Below are 21,290 nucleotides of genomic sequence, written 5' to 3'. Positions count from 1 at the left end.
GTTTGTACCATAACATGTGGTTACTCAAGCAGTTCATGGAGGGGATGGCCCAGAGGTTGTTTGTACCATAACATGTGGTTACTCAAGCAGTTCATGGAGGGGATGCCCAAGAGGTTGTTTGTACCACAACTTGTGGTTACTTAAGCAGTTCATGGAGGGGATGGCCCAGAAGTTGTTTGTACCATAACATGTGGTTACTCAAGCAGTTCATGGAGGGGATGCCCAAGAGGTTGTTTGTACCTCAACATGTGGTTACTCAAGCAGTTCGTGGAGGGGATGGCCCAGAGGTTGTTTATACCACAACATGTGGTTACTCAAGCAGTTCATGGAGGGGATGGCCCAGAGGTTGTTTGTACCATAACATGTGATTACTCAAGCAGTTCATGGAGGGGATGGCCCAGAGGTTGTTTGTACCATAACATGTGGTTACTCAAGCAGTTCATGGAGGGGATGGCCCAGAGGTTGTTTGTACCATAACATGTGGTTACTCAAGCAGTTCATGGAGGGGATGGCCCAGAAGTTGTTTGTACCATAACATGTGGTTACTCAAGTAGTTCATGGAGGGGATTGCCCAGAGGTTGTTTGTACCATAACATGTGGTTACTCAAGCAGTTCATGGAGGGGATGGCCCAGAGGTTGTTTGTACCACAACATGTGGTTACTCAAGCAGTTCATGGAGGGGATGGCCCAGAGGTTGTTTGTTCCACAACATGTGGTTACTCAAGCAGTTCATGGAGGGGATGGCCCAAAGGTTGTTTGTACCTCAACATGTGGTTACTCAAGCAGTTCATGGAGGGGATGGCCCAGAGGTTGTTTGTACCACAACATGTGGTTACTCAAGCAGTTCATGGAGGGGATGGCCCAGAGGTTGTTTGTACCTCAACATGTGGTTAATCAAGCAGTTCATGGAGGGGATGGCCCAGAGGTTGTTTGTACCACAACATGTGGTTACTCAAGCAGTTCATGGAGGGGATGGCCCAGAGGTTGTTTGTACCACAACATGTGGTTACTCAAGCAGTTCATGGAGGGGATGCCCAAGAGGTTGTTTGTACCTCAACATGTGGTTACTCAAGCAGTTCATGGAGAAGATGGCCCAGAGGTTGTTTGTACCATAACATATGGGGTTCCTCTATAGTGGTAGATCAAGCAGTTCATGGAGGGGATGGCCTGGAGGTTGTTTGTACCACAACATGTGGTTACTCAAGCAGTTCATGGAGGGGATGGCCCAGAGGTTGTTTGTACCACAACATGTGGTTACTCAAGCAGTTCATGGAGGGGATGGCCCAGAGGTTGTTTGTACCATAACATGTGGGGTTCCTCTATAGTGGTAGATCAAGCTTTTTAAGGAGTGGATGTCTCAGAGGTTATATTAGAGTTCAATGGCAGATCCTGAAATTTTTATATAGGTTGGGGCACTGAATGCATAAGAGGGGGCCTGCTCCAGTCATGCTTCAGTGATTCCCGATATCATCAACCAGATTTTCCCATAAAAGGGGGGGGGGGGCTATGACCCTCCCTTCAATCTGCCTCTGGAGTTAAACAAAAATAGATCCCAGAGATTATATCACAGAAAATTGGAACCCAAGTGGAGAAAAATTGGGCTCCAGCCTTGGCGGTTGAGAGGAGGGAGGGGGGTCAAATTATAAGAATCAGTTAATAATAAGAAAGAAAGAAAATCAAGAGCAAAACTAGACAGACAATGAATCAATGAAAAAAATAGAACTGATTGACTTTAGATTATTATGATCTAGATAAATCAGTCATGGATAAAAGAGGCAGACAGGTTTTAATAAGAGCAAAACTAGACAGACAATGAATCAATGAAACATATAGAACTGATTGACTTTATATTATTATGATCTAGATAAATCAGTCATGGATAAAAGAGGCAGAAAGGTTTTAATAAGAGCAAAACTAGACAGACAATGTATCAATGAAAAAAATAGAACTGATTGACTTTAGATTATTATGATCTAGATAAATCAGTCATGGATAAAAGAGGCAGAAAGGTTTTAATAAGAGCAAAACTAGACAGACAATGTATCAATGAAAAAAATAGAACTGATTGACTTTAGATTATTATGATCTAGATAAATCAGTCATGGATAAAAGAGGCAGAAAGGTTTTAATAAGAGCAAAACTAGACAGACAATGTATCAATGAAAAAAATAGAACTGATTGACTTTAGATTATTATGATCTAGATAAATCAGCCATGGATAAAAGAGGCAGAAAGGTTTTAATAAGAACAAAACTAGACAGACAATGTATCAATGAAACAATAGAACTGATTGACTTTAGATTATTATGATCTAGATAAATCAGTCATGGATAAAAGAGGCAGAAAGGTTTTAATAAGAGCAAAACTAGACAGACAATGTATCAATGAAAAAAATAGAACTGATTGACTTTAGATTATTATGATCTAGATAAATCAGTCATGGATAAAAGAGGCAGAAAGGTTTTAATAAGAACAAAACTAGACAGACAATGTATCAATGAAAAAAATAGAACTGATTGACTTTAGATTATTATGATCTAGATAAATCAGTCATGGATAAAAGAGGCAGAAAGGTTTTAATAAGAGCAAAACTAGACACAATGTATCAATGAAAAAAATAGAACTGATTGACTTTAGATTATTATGATCTAGATAAATCAGTCATGGATAAAAGAGGCAGAAAGGTTTTAATAAGAGCAAAACTAGACAGACAATGTATCAATGAAACAATAGAACTGATTGACTTTAGATTATTATGATCTAGATAAATCAGCCATGGATAAAAGAGGCAGAAAGGTTTTAATAAGAACAAAACTAGACAGACAATGTTTCAATGAAAAAAATAGAACTGATTGACTTTAGATTATTATGATCTAGATAAATCAGTCATGGATAAAAGAGGCAGAAAGGTTTTAATAAGAACAAAACTAGACAGACAATGTATCAATGAAAAAAATAGAACTGATTGACTTTAGATTATTATGATCTAGATAAATCAGTCATGGATAAAAGAGGCAGAAAGGTTTTAATAAGAACAAAACTAGACAGACAATGTATCAATGAAAAAAATAGAACTGATTGACTTTAGATTATTATGATCTTAAGATAAATCAGCCATGGATAAAAGAGGCAGAAAGGTTTTAATAAGAGCAAAACTAGACAGACAATGTATCAATGAAAAAAATAGAACTGATTGACTTTAGATTATTATGATCTTAAGATAAATCAGCCATGGATAAAAGAGGCAGAAAGGTTTTAATAAGAGCAAAACTAGACAGACAATGTATCAATGAAAAAAATAGAACTGATTGACTTTAGATTATTATGATCTAGATAAATCAGTCATGGATAAAAGAGGCAGAAAGGTTTTAATAAGAACAAAACTAGACAGACATGAATCAATGAAAAAATAGAACTGATTGACTTTAGATTATTATGATCTAGATAAATCAGCCATGGATAAAAGAGGCAGAAAGGTTTTAATAAGAACAAAACTAGACAGACAATGTATCAATGAAAAAAATAGAACTGATTGACTTTAGATTATTATGATCTAGATAAATCAGTCATGGATAAAAGAGGCAGAAAGGTTTTAATAAGAGCAAAACTAGACAGACAATGTATCAATGAAAAAAATAGAACTGATTGACTTTAGATTATTATGATCTAGATAAATCAGTCATGGATAAAAGAGGCAGAAAGGTTTTAATAAGAGCAAAACTAGACACAATGTATCAATGAAAAAAATAGAACTGATTGACTTTAGATTATTATGATCTAGATAAATCAGTCATGGATAAAAGAGGCAGAAAGGTTTTAATAAGAGCAAAACTAGACAGACAATGTATCAATGAAAAAAATAGAACTGATTGACTTTAGATTATTATGATCTAGATAAATCAGCCATGGATAAAAGAGGCAGAAAGGTTTTAATAAGAACAAAACTAGACAGACAATGTTTCAATGAAAAAAATAGAACTGATTGACTTTAGATTATTATGATCTTAAGATAAATCAGCCATGGATAAAAGAGGCAGAAAGGTTTTAATAAGAGCAAAACTAGACAGACAATGTATCAATGAAAAAAATAGAACTGATTGACTTTAGATTATTATGATCTAGATAAATCAGTCATGGATAAAAGAGGCAGAAAGGTTTTAATAAGAACAAAACTAGACAGACAATGTATCAATGAAAAAAATAGAACTGATTGACTTTAGATTATTATGATCTAGATAAATCAGTCATGGATAAAAGAGGCAGAAAGGTTTTAATAAGAACAAAACTAGACAGACAATGTATCAATGAAAAAAATAGAACTGATTGACTTTAGATTATTATGATCTAGATAAATCAGCCATGGATAAAAGAGGCAGAAAGGTTTTAATAAGAACAAAACTAGACAGACAATGTATCAATGAAAAAAATAGAACTGATTGACTTTAGATTATTATGATCTAGATAAATCAGTCATGGATAAAAGAGGCAGAAAGGTTTTAATCATAATAAACAATAGACATTTGTTTTATCCATTACTGTAAACTGTTCAAGCAAATATAATAATTGAGAATCCCATGGTATTATATAGTGGGAGGTCTTGTAATTCTGTGACCTCAGAACTTTTACCCTGTTGTAATATCTAAGCTGTTTGTCATCAATTATTGGACTTTTTGTTTCTGTATTCGTTGACCTCTAGTTTATATTTGTTGATTACTGTGACCCCTAGTTGTTTCTATTTGTTGAGTTCTCTGACCTCTAGTTGTTCATATTAATTTTTGAATGACTTCTAGATGTCTAGATATATCTGGTATACTTCAATTGACATGAAGGTGTCTCTGTAGTTGTCCATAGGTCTGACCCCCAGTTGTCTATACTTGAATGGGACTGTGACCTTTTGTTATCAATATATTTGGTGTTACCTTTGACCTCCAGTTGTCTTTATTTGTTATACTTTGACAGTTTGACCTCTAGCTGTCTATATATCTGGTTTACTTTGACCTCTAGCTGTCTATATATCTGGTTTACTTTGACCTCTAGTTTTCTATATATTGGTATACTTTGACCATTAGTTTTCTATATATTAGTATACTTTGACCTCTAGTTTTCTATATATTAGTATACTTTGACCTCTAGTTTTCTATATAATCTAATGTTCTTTGACCTCTAGTTGTCTATATATTTGGTTTACTTTGACCTCTAGTTTTTATATATTGGTATACTTTGACCATTAGTTTTCTATATATTGGTATACTTTGACCTCTAGTTTTCTATATATTGGTTTACTTTGACCTCTAGTTTTCTATATATTAGTATACTTTGACCTCTAGTTTTCTATATAATCTAATGTTCTTTGACCTCTAGTTGTCTATATATCTGGTTTACTTTGGCCTCTGGTTGTCTATATATATCTAATGTTGTTTGACCTTTAGTTGTATATATATATTATGTATACAAATATTTACTTGACATGTCCTTTATTCATATGTTTATTAGATATGGACTTAATATAGGGATTTTTTGCTTTGGATTGAGATAAACAACATTCCTTCCTTTCTGGTCAAAACAAGTTATCATCCACATTGTAGAGATAGAATTGAGGATGTTTGACAGAAATTAGTGATGTCCACCTTACAGCATCAATCTAACATTTAGGTTTAACCAGAGGTGACCTTAAAAGTCGTATAACAAGCACCTGCTAACAATTGATTGATGTCAGATCCACTGTGTATATAATCCTGTTATAACTAGGATATTGAAACAATACAATTCTGGGAAAAGATTGACCTGCTTATACAAATATATCAATAATTGTGTAATATTGTGCTTTGAGTGTTTTTCAATTTAGAAAGGAGTTGTAATGCAGAGATTTTTTGATAGAAATCCTGTTCCTTCATATATTTGCTCATAAATAAAATACAACTGAAAGCTGTTCTATCAGTTTTGCAGCAGTTTTAGAATTTATAATAATGCAGTAAAAACCAGATACAAAATAACGGTACCATTGTATAAATATTAACAATGATGTAATAAACAGTTCAGATGAGGTACATACTGTTTGGGTATCCTAGAATTAGTAAGTGTTGGCCAGCTTTCTCTGACTAATTGATAAAATATTATAATTAATTACTGTGGCAAGTTTTTGGCCAAAAAGTATAGAGTTAATTGTTATAGGATGATAAAGGACATTACTAAGACAAACAATTTAAGACATTAACTTTTTAAATATTCATATCAATGCCAATGGGGCAGAGTCTCAGGCAGGGGCACGGCAACATGTGTCCCTACAAAGAAAATTACAAAACATGTATCCTCCTCTTAATAAAAAATATATCCATCATTTTGCCTCACTCCACTAGTTGAAATTTTCAGTTTGCACCTCCCCTTACCTTAAAACGTGGATCTGCCCTTGAATTCATGCTTTGATTTAATAAAAGCTAATGTTATAAATTCAGTGAAGGACTTTGTGTAAAAAAAAGTTAATTATCTGGAGACTTGATACAGATTAAAATACCATTTGTTACTTTTAATGAGAATTCTGGAGTAAGTGAATTATTTGTCACATTTGATCATATCATGTGACGTGTGGTGATTCTATGTATGTCTGTTTGCTAATATGATAGTCTCATGATTTAATTCTTAGCCACATGCAATATTTTAAATCACAATGTTCAATATGAAATAGTAAATCATGTTTGGTTGTATTTTAATTTGAAACTTTATCACTTTGAATGATGTTTAATCTTGCAGTATTTAATTTGACTCTGATATTGGAAAACTACGCAATATTTATAGCTGTTAATCACATGATACAAACTGCTGATCTGAATATTTTTACTAGAACTCCGTAATTGTCAATCTGTGTATTTTACTTAAAAGTGTTGCCATACATGAGCCATACTTTTGTCTCACACCTATGGACCCTAAACGTTGCCTAGATTTCCTCACTGTTATCTAACACTTAGCCTCTCCTTTAATTGATGAGTCTGCAACATTTAGGTCTCTAAAGCAAGACATATTCTGCTGAGTGATCATAGATACCTTCCTTTACGTCATCAGCATTTAGGCTTTCAGCATACTTAAGCCATTCCTTTTTCTCACACCTATGGACCCTAAACGTTGCCTAGATTTCCTCACTGTTATCTCACACTTAGCCTCTCCTTTAATTGATGAGTCTGCAACATTTAAGTCTGGAAAGCAAGAAATCTGCTGAGTCATCTGTCGAGTCAGCATGTCTTCAGCGTCATCAACATTTAGGTTCCGTTTATTTTATGATAATTTGACAGAAGCTGGTTTAGGAAGCTGTCTGATTCACTAAGGGTTAACTTTAAATAGGTATCTGGTACTAGAATATGAGAGGGTTAATCTTAGGTTTAAGCTAAAGTAAGGATTTAGTTAAGCAGGTCTTTACCCCATTGAGGGTTAATATCATAAGAAGGTAGACTCTAAGTAAGAGTTTAGTAGGGCACAGGTCTATGCCTCCCTCAGATGGCCTAGTTTAGATTTAGGTAGTATCTGCCTCACTTAGGCTCAATTAAGTGTAATGAGGTTTAGGCTGAAGTTATGAGAATCTTAACCTACAATTATTTGTCTAAAAGTGCAATGTGTAGATCTCCTCACAGAGATAGGACAATAGTATAAACATGAAGAGGTTACTTTCTTTATAAATTGATCTTTGTACTTTTGTCTAGTAGTGTAAACTACTATGTAAAGTGTGTTTATAACACGTTATGAATGTCAGAGTGGGTTTGACCCATATGTTTCTTTCTGTGTACTTTCTAGTCTAACATTGATGGCTTATTATTGCAATGAATGTCATTTGAATGTTTTTGATGTTATTACGAATGATGACATGGGGTATGTGTGATCATCATCACAGTTATAATTAGCAGGTAAAGTAAACACATGTTGTAGTTTACAACATTATGTAATTGTACCAAGCTATGGTTGCAGCATACTTGGGCAAAGTTTCCCAAAGAAGATTTAAGCTGCTCTCTTTCAGCTGTTGGAATTATTTTTGTTTTTGTTTTTTTTTGTTGCATTTTAGCTCAACTGCATGACCCAAATAGCAGATAGAGAAAATCTGATATGGTCAGAAATGTTCAGAATGATGAAACCTTAACTGAATGTCCATCTGATTAAAATTGTCAGATGACTTTTTAAAGGAGTTATTGCCCTTAAATGATATTTTAACAATTTTTTAACCTTTTTGTCTATATTCTTGGAAACTGTTACAGAAAGAGAAAATCTGGCAGAAATGATCAACATGACAAGATCTACTAGTAAATCAGATGAATCTTTGGTTGGTTTTTTTTTTAGAGTTATTGCCCTTTAATGACCATAAATCCATCATGATAAGTAAAGCAGACAAGACATTTGAGCTAAAGCACTCTTGTTATCAATTTCTTGTGTAATTGCCTACTATTTTACAAACTTGAGAGAAATTTATATGGAAGCAAAAACAATCCAGTCATAAAAAGATCTACAATTGAGTCATTATTGCTGAAATGTTGTGCACTTACTCCTTATAGGAGTTATTGCCCTTAAATGACAACTTTTACCAATGGTTTGCATTGCTGTCTGTTATTTTGAACACTAAATAGCAATAATGATCAGATAGACAACAATTCATATAAGTTTGCCTGGCCCAAATTGTCTGTCAACCAAACTCTTTATTTTACTTCTTTTTAAGAGTTATTGCCCTTTAATTCTTACATTTTTTTTTAAATTTGGGCAACAACTAAAGTAGATAAAGTGAAAATTTAAACAGTATGAGTTATCATCAAAACATAATCATTAAAAGCTAGATTTTTGTTATGAATCATATTCTACAATGTTTGAGAGTGGCCCTAATTGTAGAAGCACAACTAGATCCAGATGAAGGACACTTCTACTGAAATGATGTTAGTCCATTTAATCTTGTGTGGTACATTCTGTGTAAAAACTTTAAAATGAAGATTGACAAGTTGATTAGGAATTGGTTGGTCTACATCTGTAAATAACATCACCGTGTCATGCCCTGTTTATAGTCTGACGTAAAATACGATCATTTGGTAATGAACAAATATATAAACTTGTTAGACAAAACATTTAGCAGAAAGCTATTACAAGAGAGAAAGTCGTTACACCATAATGATGATGTTTCTACACATTATTTATCGTTAGCATAGATGAGAATTGTAATTATACACATAGTTTTTTTGTAGTAATTATATATTACGACATTGGTACTTAGTATGGGTTGTGTCATAAAGCATGCTCAGTACTCAATTAAGTACGGGTAGTGTCATAATGTTCAAATTCTTTTTTTCTGGTATATATATAAAATAGAATAAGTATAGGAGGGTATGATATGACAACTTTATACTTATAGGAACTGTTGAAGATAGATTAGATTTTATCTCACTTAATCTTAAGCATAATTATCCAGTGGTACTTAAGGTCAAAAATAGAATTTTAGAATTGGGAACAACCATAAATTCATTTTTTTGGGAGTCATTTGTACAAAGAAAGTAAACCTCTTTACAAGTAATATGGAAGCTCTAGGTGTAGCAATGCAATCCTCCATAACTTTTTAAGCTCCTACATGTATATATTTGGTTAATTATTCAAAGAATCCAAATATATATAAATGAGTTTATTCAAAAGATCCACACACACTTATACATGAATAAGTTTAATCATTGGATCTGCATATGTACATTAAAAATTTACACATATATAAATGAATAAGTTTTTATCAAATGAACCTCATATATATATATACATGAATAACTTTATTCAAAGGATCCACTTATAATATACATGAATAACTTTATTCAAAGGATCCACTTATAATATACATGAATAGGTTTATTCAAAAGATCCACTGATATACATGAATAAATTTATTTATAGGATCTAAGTGTATACATGGATCTCACTTAAATTTACTGACTCTATATACCACATCACTGTTAAAATTAAGATGTAATAAGTTCCATAAACTTCAAAACCAAATCTTTTAATCTATGATAGATTTTAATAAAGATTTTTGGAAAGATTAAAACTTGTTCTAAATCTTTACTTAGACACTGGCCTCCCTTAATACAACACGACAGATTAGCTACTGTTACTAAATGTATTCACACTGAAATATAGTTTTCTATAGTTCTCATGTATGTGCACATAATACACATATGAACTGAAAAAATGGTATATTTTTGGAGCAGTTCATCCAAGAATGTATGTAACTAAGGTTTGTTGATGTACAGGCTTTTTTTTATAACATTTTGATAATTTAATTGGGTATTGATACAATACTATAATGATTGACAACTGTCATTATCAACAAACAATCAGAGACAAGGTGGACCTATATATAAATTACAATGCCCCACCTTCTAAACTGTCAATCAAATTGACCACATTACTTATAAACCCCAGTCTTACATAATTAGAACCTTCAATATACAACTTATATATACAAATATTTGACCTCATAATTGAATACACAAATGTATATATTAGATGTTTGATAAATGTCTAAGAATATATCTTAACTCATTCGCCCCCAAGACATTTTTGGAAAATCAGGCATTTTCGAAAATTTGCAAACATATGCAAATTATATGCAAATGAGCAAACTCCTGATGCTGTAACTGATGCTCATCTATTAAACTACTTATTGGGATTTGGGGGCGGATGGCATTTGTGGGAGTTGGAATATTTTCTCGTGGGTTTGAACCCACCCCCAGTGAAAAATGGTAATTTTCCGTCTATTTTCCGATTTTAAAACGACCTTGAGAGGTGAACACTGACAAGACTGTTTTTTTTTGTCATTCAAGTATTACCCTATAGTTACAGTAGTCCATTTATGCTAGCTGGGAGTATATTGGACTTCAGTGTCTTGCTTGGGAATTATTATTGTCAAGTCAGGTCTGCCTAAATGTCCGTTTTTATGGATTTGTGACAAAACGGTGAACTAGATTTTACAGACTAGATTCCTATTGGCCATATTATACCTCGCTGTGTTCCTATACCACCTATGCATGCATATATGATAATAGTTTTTACCAACAGTCACTTCCAGTTACGTAGTGGCCATCAAAAGATGCTCACCCCCACCTGATTTTGGCTACTTTTCATGTTTTTCCGATTTTGAACTCTTAAACGGCTTTCAAAGTGCCAAATTTTCAAGAACAGACATCTGAGAAGAGTTGATGGACCATGAACTGCTTGGTTGAAGTCCCTGCTATCATGACAGTTCAGTTTGGGCAGTTCAAAAAAAGTATGGAGGGTCATACGGGCCACCAAATAATGGTTGTCGCCATCACGCCTACAGGCGGGATTGGGGGTTAAAGGGTTAAACACACTAATTAATACATTATTAGATGTTTGATATATATAAGGATGATAGATTTATTTATTGCTCTACAATGCATAAAGTGATTCTGTAAATTATGTCGAAAAGTTAAATGATCAATGGATTAAAAAGATCTTTTAAAAAAATGAAATATGAATATAAATATGAATATATATAAGCTTTTCAAGTAAGGCCTGTAATTTACTTGATAAATTTCCAATAATCATCTGTAATTAATCAACAATTTAGATTAGTTAACTTACTTTTTTTATCATCAGGAATTGGCTTGAAACAGTTTTAAATTTTAAAACTTTTAATTAAAACAAATCATTGTTTATTAATTTATTCCCCGTCAATCATTATGTCTATTTTAGAATTTTTATAAGAAGTGAATATATATTTTTGCAATCAAGAAATAATCCAAATTTTAAAAAAAAAGTTTTTTTTTAATTTGTTTACGTTGAAAAAGTACATTTTAAATGCTCTGTTTTGATCAAAAGGCACTCTACTACTTTTAATCTTCAATGTCATATAACCTCTTTTTCAACTTACAAAATGCCCCAAAACAACATATTTAGATTATTTTTGTTGACACTTTTAAGTTCTTAAATTATATTAGCTGTTGGTCTAGATTTTATGTCTTACAATGAAAGTTGGAAGCTTTAACAAGATGAATTTTTAATTTGCAATTGTTTTGTTGTTTTTTTTAAATATGTTTAGAACAGGCAACATTATTTGAATAAGATATAAACTGCAGTTTAAATAAAATTGTGCATATTAAGAGACCCATATTATTAAATTTTATAATGCAGTGTATATCATCAAGGTAACTGTTAAGTGCTAAATTTATTTATCATGTGGAATTTAGACAGATCTTACTGAGAATGGCCATAAACTGATTCATAAAAATACAGGACCAAGTCTGCTATTAAGTTTATATTTAAAGTTCATCTGGTTTCTTAATTAGTAAAAACCAGTAACTATTTGATGTTGTTCTCTACATGTAGGCAGTGACAATGGCCTTGCAAGATTGTGTACTTTTGCCCACTCTAATTTAACATTTTGACATTTATTATTTAAAAATCTGAATTCCCATACAAACATGTTTATGTCTATGATACATAGGTAAATAGCTGGAAATGTGATTCAGTTGAGACAAATAAAACAACAGTAAAGCCAGATTAACAGCTAATATACTGACTTACACAATCTGGCCTCAGGAATTATATAACCCAATGTCTACAACATAAATACTTTCAAGGATATCTGACATGTGGATTCTAAATGTTCGTGAATGTAGTGGGTATTGGTGAACCACAAATAAATGTTTGAGCAAGTACAAAATTTCTATAGATTTGCATGCAGACTTGTATAATTTTTATTCAACTAAATGCACAGTTAGATAAAGATTGTTGAAGTCTGCATGCAAGCCTATGGGAAATTTGTACATGTACTTGGTTGACAATTTGTACATGTACTTGGTTGACAATGTGTACATGTACTTGGTTGACAATTCTTGGTTTAAACAAAATCACAAAATCTAAAATCCACAAAAATACCATTTCTTTTCAATCTACAAAATTTAGTATTTATTAAAATAAATTAATACAGACTGTTACAGTATAACTCAGTTTGAGATGAAAGATCAGTGGTTCCAGAACTTTTCATAAAGGAGGGGGGCACTCCTGTCATGCTTCAGTGATTCCCTATGTAATCAACCAAATGTTCCCCATCCCCACCAAAGGGGGGTAAGGTCCCAGCCCCCTGGATCTGCCTTTGGAGATCTAATGTGTCAAATTGAAATAATAAATACAATTTGAAAAAATTATAATTAACGATGATGATTTTTTCATTTAAAATGGGTATAATTGAGGTTGAAACATTGTGATACATGCATGGTTATGTATAAAAGAATAGCAGAAAAAAAAGAAGTCATGTCTGTTTGGTTCTATCATATCTATTTCTGTATATAAACTTCATATATTATCATATGTACGTAGTTATAACAGACACATTATCACCTTTGACAAATTCCAGTCCAGTTAATCTTACATTATCTGATTGTGTTATATTTACCATGTTCTTTGAAAGGATGTTTCCATAAAGAACATTAATTCCCTTTCTTTAAAGATAGGTGTCTGTGAGGTTAAACTTAGTCAATCAATCAATCTTGTACATAGATATATTAAAGAAGATGTGATATGAGTGCTAATGAAACAACTCTCTATCCAAGTAACAATTTTTATAAAACAAACTATTAAAGGTCAAAGTACGGCCCTTAACACAGAGCATTTACAAGTTCACATCTAACAGCAATCTGTATGAAATAAGTAGAATTACAGGTTATATAATATGTATCTAGTAAAGTTCATTGTTTTATGATGTTTAGCTATAGATAATGGCAGAATATCTAACAGGATCAAAACAATTGGCAACGTTATACTGGAATTATTGTTATAACCCAAAACAAACTCATGGCTTCCAATTCACAATTAACTATCCATTCACAAACAATTAATTACTCAATCAAAGAACACAGTATAAAGTCATTAGGTGGCTGTTAGAAGTCTTATTCATATATTTCAAAAGTGCTATATCGGCCAAGTTCTTTTTGTGTTTGTCCCAAGTCTTTAGCCAATGACCTATAGATGTTTACATCCAAGTCATTATGGACTCAAGTGAATTGTTGTATTGTTCTAATATTAAAAAAGATGAATTGCTATGATTGCCAATGAGACAACTCTTAACAAGAGACCAAATGAAACAGAAATGTACAACTGTAGGTCACCTGTAAGGCCTTCAACAATGAGCAATATTCAGCTATAAAAGGCCATGAATGATAAATGTACAACTGTAGGTCACCTGTAAGGCCTTCAACAATGAGCAATATTCAGCTATAAAAGGCCATGAATGATAAATGTACAACTGTAGGTCACCTGTAAGGCCTTCAACAATGAGCAATATTCAGCTATAAAAGGCCATGAATGATAAATGTACAACTGTAGGTCACCTGTAAGGCCTTCAACAATGAGCAATATTCAGCTATAAAAGGCCATGAATGATAAATGTACAACTGTAGGTCACCTGTAAGGCCTTCAACAATGAGCAATATTCAGCTATAAAAGGCCATGAATGATAAATGTACAACTGTAGGTCACCTGTAAGGCCTTCAACAATGAGCAATATTCAGCTATAAAAGGCCATGAATGATAAATGTAATAAATGTAAAGCAATTCAAACGAAAAAACTTACTACCAAATTTAAGTACAAAAAAATGAACAAGAAACAAATATGTATCACAGCAACAAAGGACATCCATAAGCCTGCAATAAAGCACTGCAAAATGAGTTAGTTCACATCCTAATATCTCCACATTTCCATTCTAAAATGCTACAATTAACTCTCTCATACATAACCTTCTCCCATAACATATACTTAATATGACTAAATTAATGCAATATTCAAAAGGTTAATTCTAAGTACTCTTTTACAAAGTAGAAATCTGCAGTAAGTGACTTGATGACCTTTATAAGTAACTGGATGACCTTTATATTATATAATAATTTTATCTGTAGACATCTTGGAACTGAGTAGTTCTGACAAGTGATTGACAAAGCAAGATAAATTATAGCGAAGTTTGTTTTTAATTTACGTCAGTATAACAAAAGGTCGATGTTTTTTTCTGAAGAAATCGAAAAATGATTGTATCGACAGACATGGTGCTAAATTTGTAATGGATTAATGGAGATATGCACTTCTGGTTGTAAAGATTAAGTATAAAAACCGGTCCAACGATTTACAGAAAAGAGCTACGATTTACAGAAAAGAACCGAAAAGAACCGAAAAGGACCGAAAAGAACCGAAAAGAGCATACATATAATTATTGAGGGCGTAAAGGAGGGGGGGGTGCTATCTGCACGGAAGAACTCGAAATAAAATGGCCATTTCACGATGAACGAAAGTAGATAACTTTATTAAATATTAAAATTTTAAACGGTCGTTTAAAAGACTTGTGTGTTTTCAATTCTTAAAGCATGATTTTAAATCCTTGCAGCTCACAACAATATTAAAAATAATTTACCATAATCACAACAAACTTTAATTACAACCATAATGTTGATTATTTTATACTGTTTTAGTATGGATTTAGAAGTCTTTGCTTTATATTTGTATAGTAATATTCACATAGTGGAATGTTAGAATTTAAAAATAGATTCATCCGATAAATAAACTGTCCATAAAAAATACTTGACGTTCGTGTTTATTGATATTATATATACATTCAATAGAATTTGAAAAAAAAGAATACTAACAGGAACGTTACTTTATTATAAAAGTTTTGTTTGTTTTAATAGTTTAACCTTATAGCATCTACATAGTTGTGTTATGCGGGAAAGAGGGGGAAAGCGCAGACTAAGGCAGTTGCCTCCCTTACCCGTTGAAGGAGTTATGTGTTGTTGGTCGCTGTTTTACATATCTGTTTTCTTTATATTAACTACAACAGTTTAGGGGACTGTCGTTTGCGTTCTTTCGAGGCCTCCTGGTGAATAAAACAAAGATGTCTATATATGTTTATTTCGAGTCCAACCATACGAGTAAATTAATCAAATACATAAATATGAAATAAAGAGTTTGATTCTTAAAATGAAATTGAATTAACAATTATCAAAATACTTTATCAATTAATTAAAATAGTTTATCATGATATTAATGGTAACTTTAATTAAGAAAGATTTCTGTTATAAACTGTTACATTAAAAGATTATTAAGGTTTCGTTATGTTTTTCATTAAATAAAATTTGTAAGTTTACGAACCTGGTGAATAAAACAAAGATGTCTATATATATATATATATATGTTTATTTCGAGGCCAACCATTACGAGTAAATTAATGTTTGATTCCTTAGGGTTTTCTATTTTAAACCCCTAGAACACGTGCTGGTTGGACTTGTTTTATTCACCAATCAAAATGACTTTTAGAATACTTATTTTTATAAGAACAGATTCTATTGGTTAGATCTCTTTTTATCTAATTTACATTTTTACATAATTTGGGGTTACTATTTTTAATTATTTAATGCTTTGTGTTTACGACCATTAGGGAAATCCGATTATTTGGTTAGATAGAATTCTAAGTGAACAATAGAAAAGAATTAGATATATTTGCTAAAGGAAATACTTCTAAGAGTTTAAGCTGTCAAACCTTATTTATGTCGCTAAGTGTCAAATAGGAAGAATTTCACACTATTACTTATATCAAAAGTTACATAACATTATAGACTTTCTAACTATATCTTTTTATACAAAAAGCTTTATACAAGAATTAGTTATTTTCTACTATTACAAAGAAGATTCACTTAGTTTTATATGAAATATTAAAATTTATTTCTTTAAATATTTTACCTCATTTTACCTTCATTATAGTTGTACTATGGTACGGTTTTGAAAATTGTATTCATTGTGTTGACCAACTACTAGTATCCTTCACGTCTTGATTCATTCACATTATAGATCACATTTCAAAAGCACACTATCGGTTTGTGTTCTCAAAAATTCCGGATAAAATGTCAATGAATCCGGAGTCAAAACATTTAATGTAGGCCGTTTGACATTCGAATTCAATTATTAGATTAAGATATGTGATGACGCAAATGCGTATTCTTTTTCTGAGTATCAGTGAGATGCTTTCTATTTACTATTTCGTGCGCTAAAATACTACTTGCATGCAATACTATTAAATTCACTCGTGAAAGCTTATTTTCGATTTTGTTAAATTCAAGACACGGCAGAAAGAGCTTTACATGTGACTTTCAAGCACGGTCATCATTACTAACGGTATACTGACCCCGAGTTGTTTCTCTTTTAATTCTTTTTTGAGTCACTGTCCTATTATAAACTTTGACCTTTTCGAAAAGCTAAGGATTGGCTACCCAAGGAATAGGCCCTGAATAGGAATGATTCCTTAACCTTGTAATTGTATTTAGCCTTTTTAACTTTTTTCATTCGAGCGTCACTGATGCTTTTTTGTAGACTTAACTCGTGTCTGGCGTACATCATTTTAATTATGGTATCTTTTTATATATACATACCTTTTTACATAAATTGGTTAGTTTGATAGTGTGTACAGGTATTCATAAACTTCTGAATTCAGAAATTCTTCGGCAAAACTAAGTTTCCCTGTAGAATGTTTGAATTGATTTAAGTAAAATCAGGAAATCCTTAAAATTTGAGATGTTTTATGAGACCAAAATAAGTCTTTTCATAAGAGGTCCCAATCAATTGCATGCCACAGGTTTCACGGCATACAACATCTACCATGAGTAAAGACAGCTTCAAATACGAGTTGAGAATATAAAGGCATTCATGTAGGAAACAAAATATAAAGATATGATAGATAAAATAAATGCATCCAGAATTCCAGATTATAAAGCAAACTGAGTGCATAAATTTATATTGCGATAGGTTTGTGCAATTTGCATAAGTCATCCGGTTAGTAGAAATTAGGATTTGCCAACGGGTTATAATAGGAAAAAATATGTACATTCCCAAGTAATAAATAAAATAGTCGAGCTTTAAAATAACTTTTCAAATAGAAGCTTTAAATATAAACTTTCAACTTGCTTTTTCTATTCACTGTCAATTATTTCAATTCAAAAGCAAACACAAATTCAGCAACAATCTTTTGGTGACCCGGCAGTCAGCGGTCTTAGGTTCATGTATTGCTTTTCTTTTTTTAAAGAAAGCAACTTGTTTTTCACATGTACAGTAAGTTATTATAATTATATATGTAGTCATGTCGCAGAATAAGGTTTCAAAACCTAATAATAAACTTTTGTGAAAAATATCTTTTTATTTATAATAGACTTATATAATTTTGCGATTTGCTAATTTTCTTCGATTACAAAAAACTTTTATCTCTATTATATATAATTATGTATGCTCTTTTCGGTCATTTTCGGTTCTTTTTGGTCCTTTTCGGTCCTTTTCGGTTCTTTTCTGTAAATCGTCGCTCTTTTCTGTAAGTCGTCGAACCCATAAGCATTTATAAATTATAAACAAATTACAACCTGCTGATAAAATTGTATTAAACCTTGCAAGATATATCACCTAGGAATTCAAAAGTCTGGTTTTTTTTAGATTATTGCATCAGTGAAATAGTTAAGGAATGACCAACTGTACCATGGAGTAAATACTTGTTCTGTTGGTTAATTTAAAGTCCAAGATTTGATTTTGGTTAATTTAAAGGCCAAGATTTGATTTTGTCAGTTTTTTATGGACTGTTTTGGGGAATGCTTTGGAGTTTAATAATTTTGTTATACTTTCTTACATACAAACACAGAATTCAATGCAAAGTAAAAAACAACTTCTGTTACCTGAAAAAAGTTTTATTTTAAGTGAACAATCAAAAACCATAAGTTGAAGACAGACAGACAGACCACCAACTGACCACCAATTGACCAACAGCCAAAAAGACTGACAGACAGGCCATGCCATGACTAAAAGTCTTGAGATTTTTTTGCTAAATCTGCTTCAAAGTTTTTAATAAGCTTAAAAATTTTTGAATATGTGACATTTTTAATTACCCTTAACATTAAAGATGTATTGAAATATGAATTTATATGAATACTACAATCCTCCATTCATGGAACACCACAAACAAATGATGTTGATTCTCTAAATATACCTGACTTTTCACCCTATCACATGTGTACTTATCATGTGACTTTCTGTTACAAAGTAATGGCATAGTGACAGCTAACAATATCCCGTCAGACTTTTCAGGTGCAAATACCTCCATCATAGCGTAGACAGTGACATTGCCACCAAAGGCAAGATATGAAATTATCATTTCACCTCAGTATATCAGAATGCACTGTAGTACACACATTTATTTTTGGGTAACGATTGCAGGTAACGATTGCAAAAAAGGCCAGCACCTTGTCTTCTGATGGCTGTTACGTGGGTGTCTTACGTAAAGAATAAGTCATACAAAATAATTGTGAATGATTCTTGTCGTAATCTTTCTAATAAGTTATGAAGCTGATGTATATTTCTCCATTGTTTATTTTGATATTAAACAAATGTAACTAATTATTTTGGAGTATTTACGTCCATGTTTATTTCACGACTTGACACTTGTGCCTCTGGTGATATTTGTACTTTATCATACAGAAGATATAAATAGAAACATCTGTACTTTACGTATTAATATAACAGTGTAATAAACTTCCTTCTTTCATTAACTTAAGATTAAGATATTTTGGTATTTCTTTCAGAGCTTAAACATTAAAGGATTTTTTTTAATTACTAAAAACAATAATTTTTCATACCTCTATTTGTTATACTTGACTTATGATGTTAAGCATTCTTTTATAAGAGTCTGCTATGTTCTCTCATGTTTGAACACAAGTATTTGAAATATCAGCTAGTAAGCACAAGGAAGTCAATCTTTTAACTCTTTCAAGTTTTAAGAAATAACTGTTTTCGTTAGATAGGAATTTTCAATTACATTTTCATGATCTATATCCTACATTGAATAACAAGCTTCAACGAACAGTCTGAAAATAAATGAATTATATCCCCCTTTAAATCATTGAAAACTGTCTTTTTTTCTCATATGTGATTTCATATTGTAATAAGAGTTCTGGCTAATTCCATTACTTATCTAATACTTAACTCTTTTTTGAATTGCCATGTGTAAATTACTGTCAAATTTTCAAATGTTATGGGATAATAATGGGGGGGCTTTATGTTTTCTGATCTGTTCATCTGCCATCCCTTCATTTGTCAGTATGTTAATCCGTCAGATATAAGATTATAATTTTTGGTTTATCAGGTTACGTCTTTCAGAAGTTGAGGTCCTTAGTTGAGGTCCCATCAATGTGATAATGTAAGCAGGACATGATGTCTTAATATTTACTCCTAAAGAAAAACCATATTTTTTGTCTAATGATCTTGTAGTAACAAAAATTATTATTTCCTAAACAGAAGATCAGAACTTCCTTATCTCTGTGTGGTTTAACAAAATAATTTCTTTACTTAAAATCAGAATGACACATTATTTGACTGTATCCACACTTTTATTTTTCAGATTGAATTGTTAACACCAAAACAGAATGGCACAGTGGAAAATACGGACCAAGATAAGCAATATTCATCTGCCTCAATCAAGGGAATGTGGAAAAAAGCATTCAAAAGTTTAAAGAGTTCCCCATCAGACTCAAAATTAGTGAGTTAATGATTTAAAACAGAAAAAAAGATTTGATATATATGTATATTCACATTACTATATTTATACATGCAGTCCTTCGTTGTCCAGAACGTGCATGAAATATTTGCCACTGAACACTTAACACACAACAATAAAACAATCCATCCCTGCACATGTAAAGATTTAATCTAAAGAACAGCCCTTTATATTAAATCACAGTAAAACCAGTTTCAACCAAACTTTAGAAGAATGATCATTATGGTATTTAGTATATATATAAAAAAAGAAGATGTGGTATGATTGCCAATATAACAATTCTCCACAAGAGACCAAAAGAAACAAATTAACAACTAGTCTATAGGTCACTGTATGGCCTTCAACAATGAGCAAAGCTCATACCGCACAGTCAGCTATAAAAGGCCTCGGAATTACAAATGTAAAACAATTCAAAAGAGAAAACTGACGGCCTAATTATATAGTTTGTTATCTTTTATTCTAATCAGTCACCAAACATAGGTGTAATGGCTTAAAACAGAACATATGTGTGAAATGCAGTTTTTGCTTATGACTAAAATCATTTTTTAACCAATTTGAGTAAAAATGACAGGATTTAAATTATTAGAAGGTCAGGTCAAGAAAATTTCAGAAGAATCAGACAACCAAATTTGAAGTTATTGCCCCTGATTTGTCAATACCACAAAATATCTTTAAAAAGACATTTTTTTTTAGTTTACAAAA

General features: G+C 31.8%; 1 protein-coding gene across 2 annotated transcripts in view; it reads left to right on the top strand.

The window, feature by feature from the left end:
• LOC139529719 (uncharacterized) overlaps positions 1-21,290 on the top strand; it is a 195,308-nt gene that overhangs the window by 132,557 nt on the left and 41,461 nt on the right. For both annotated transcript variants that reach the window (XM_071325575.1, XM_071325576.1), the window contains one exon: positions 20,433-20,570. In XM_071325575.1, coding sequence (XP_071181676.1) covers positions 20,433-20,570 — 138 coding nt within the window. The remainder of the gene's footprint in view (positions 1-20,432; positions 20,571-21,290) is intronic.

Source organism: Mytilus edulis, chromosome 7 (assembly GCF_963676685.1).
Source record: "Mytilus edulis chromosome 7, xbMytEdul2.2, whole genome shotgun sequence".
NCBI classification, from domain to species: domain Eukaryota; kingdom Metazoa; phylum Mollusca; class Bivalvia; order Mytilida; family Mytilidae; genus Mytilus; species Mytilus edulis.
The sequence above is the reverse complement of the archived record's forward strand: the minus strand, read 5'-3'. Positions and strand labels throughout refer to the sequence as shown.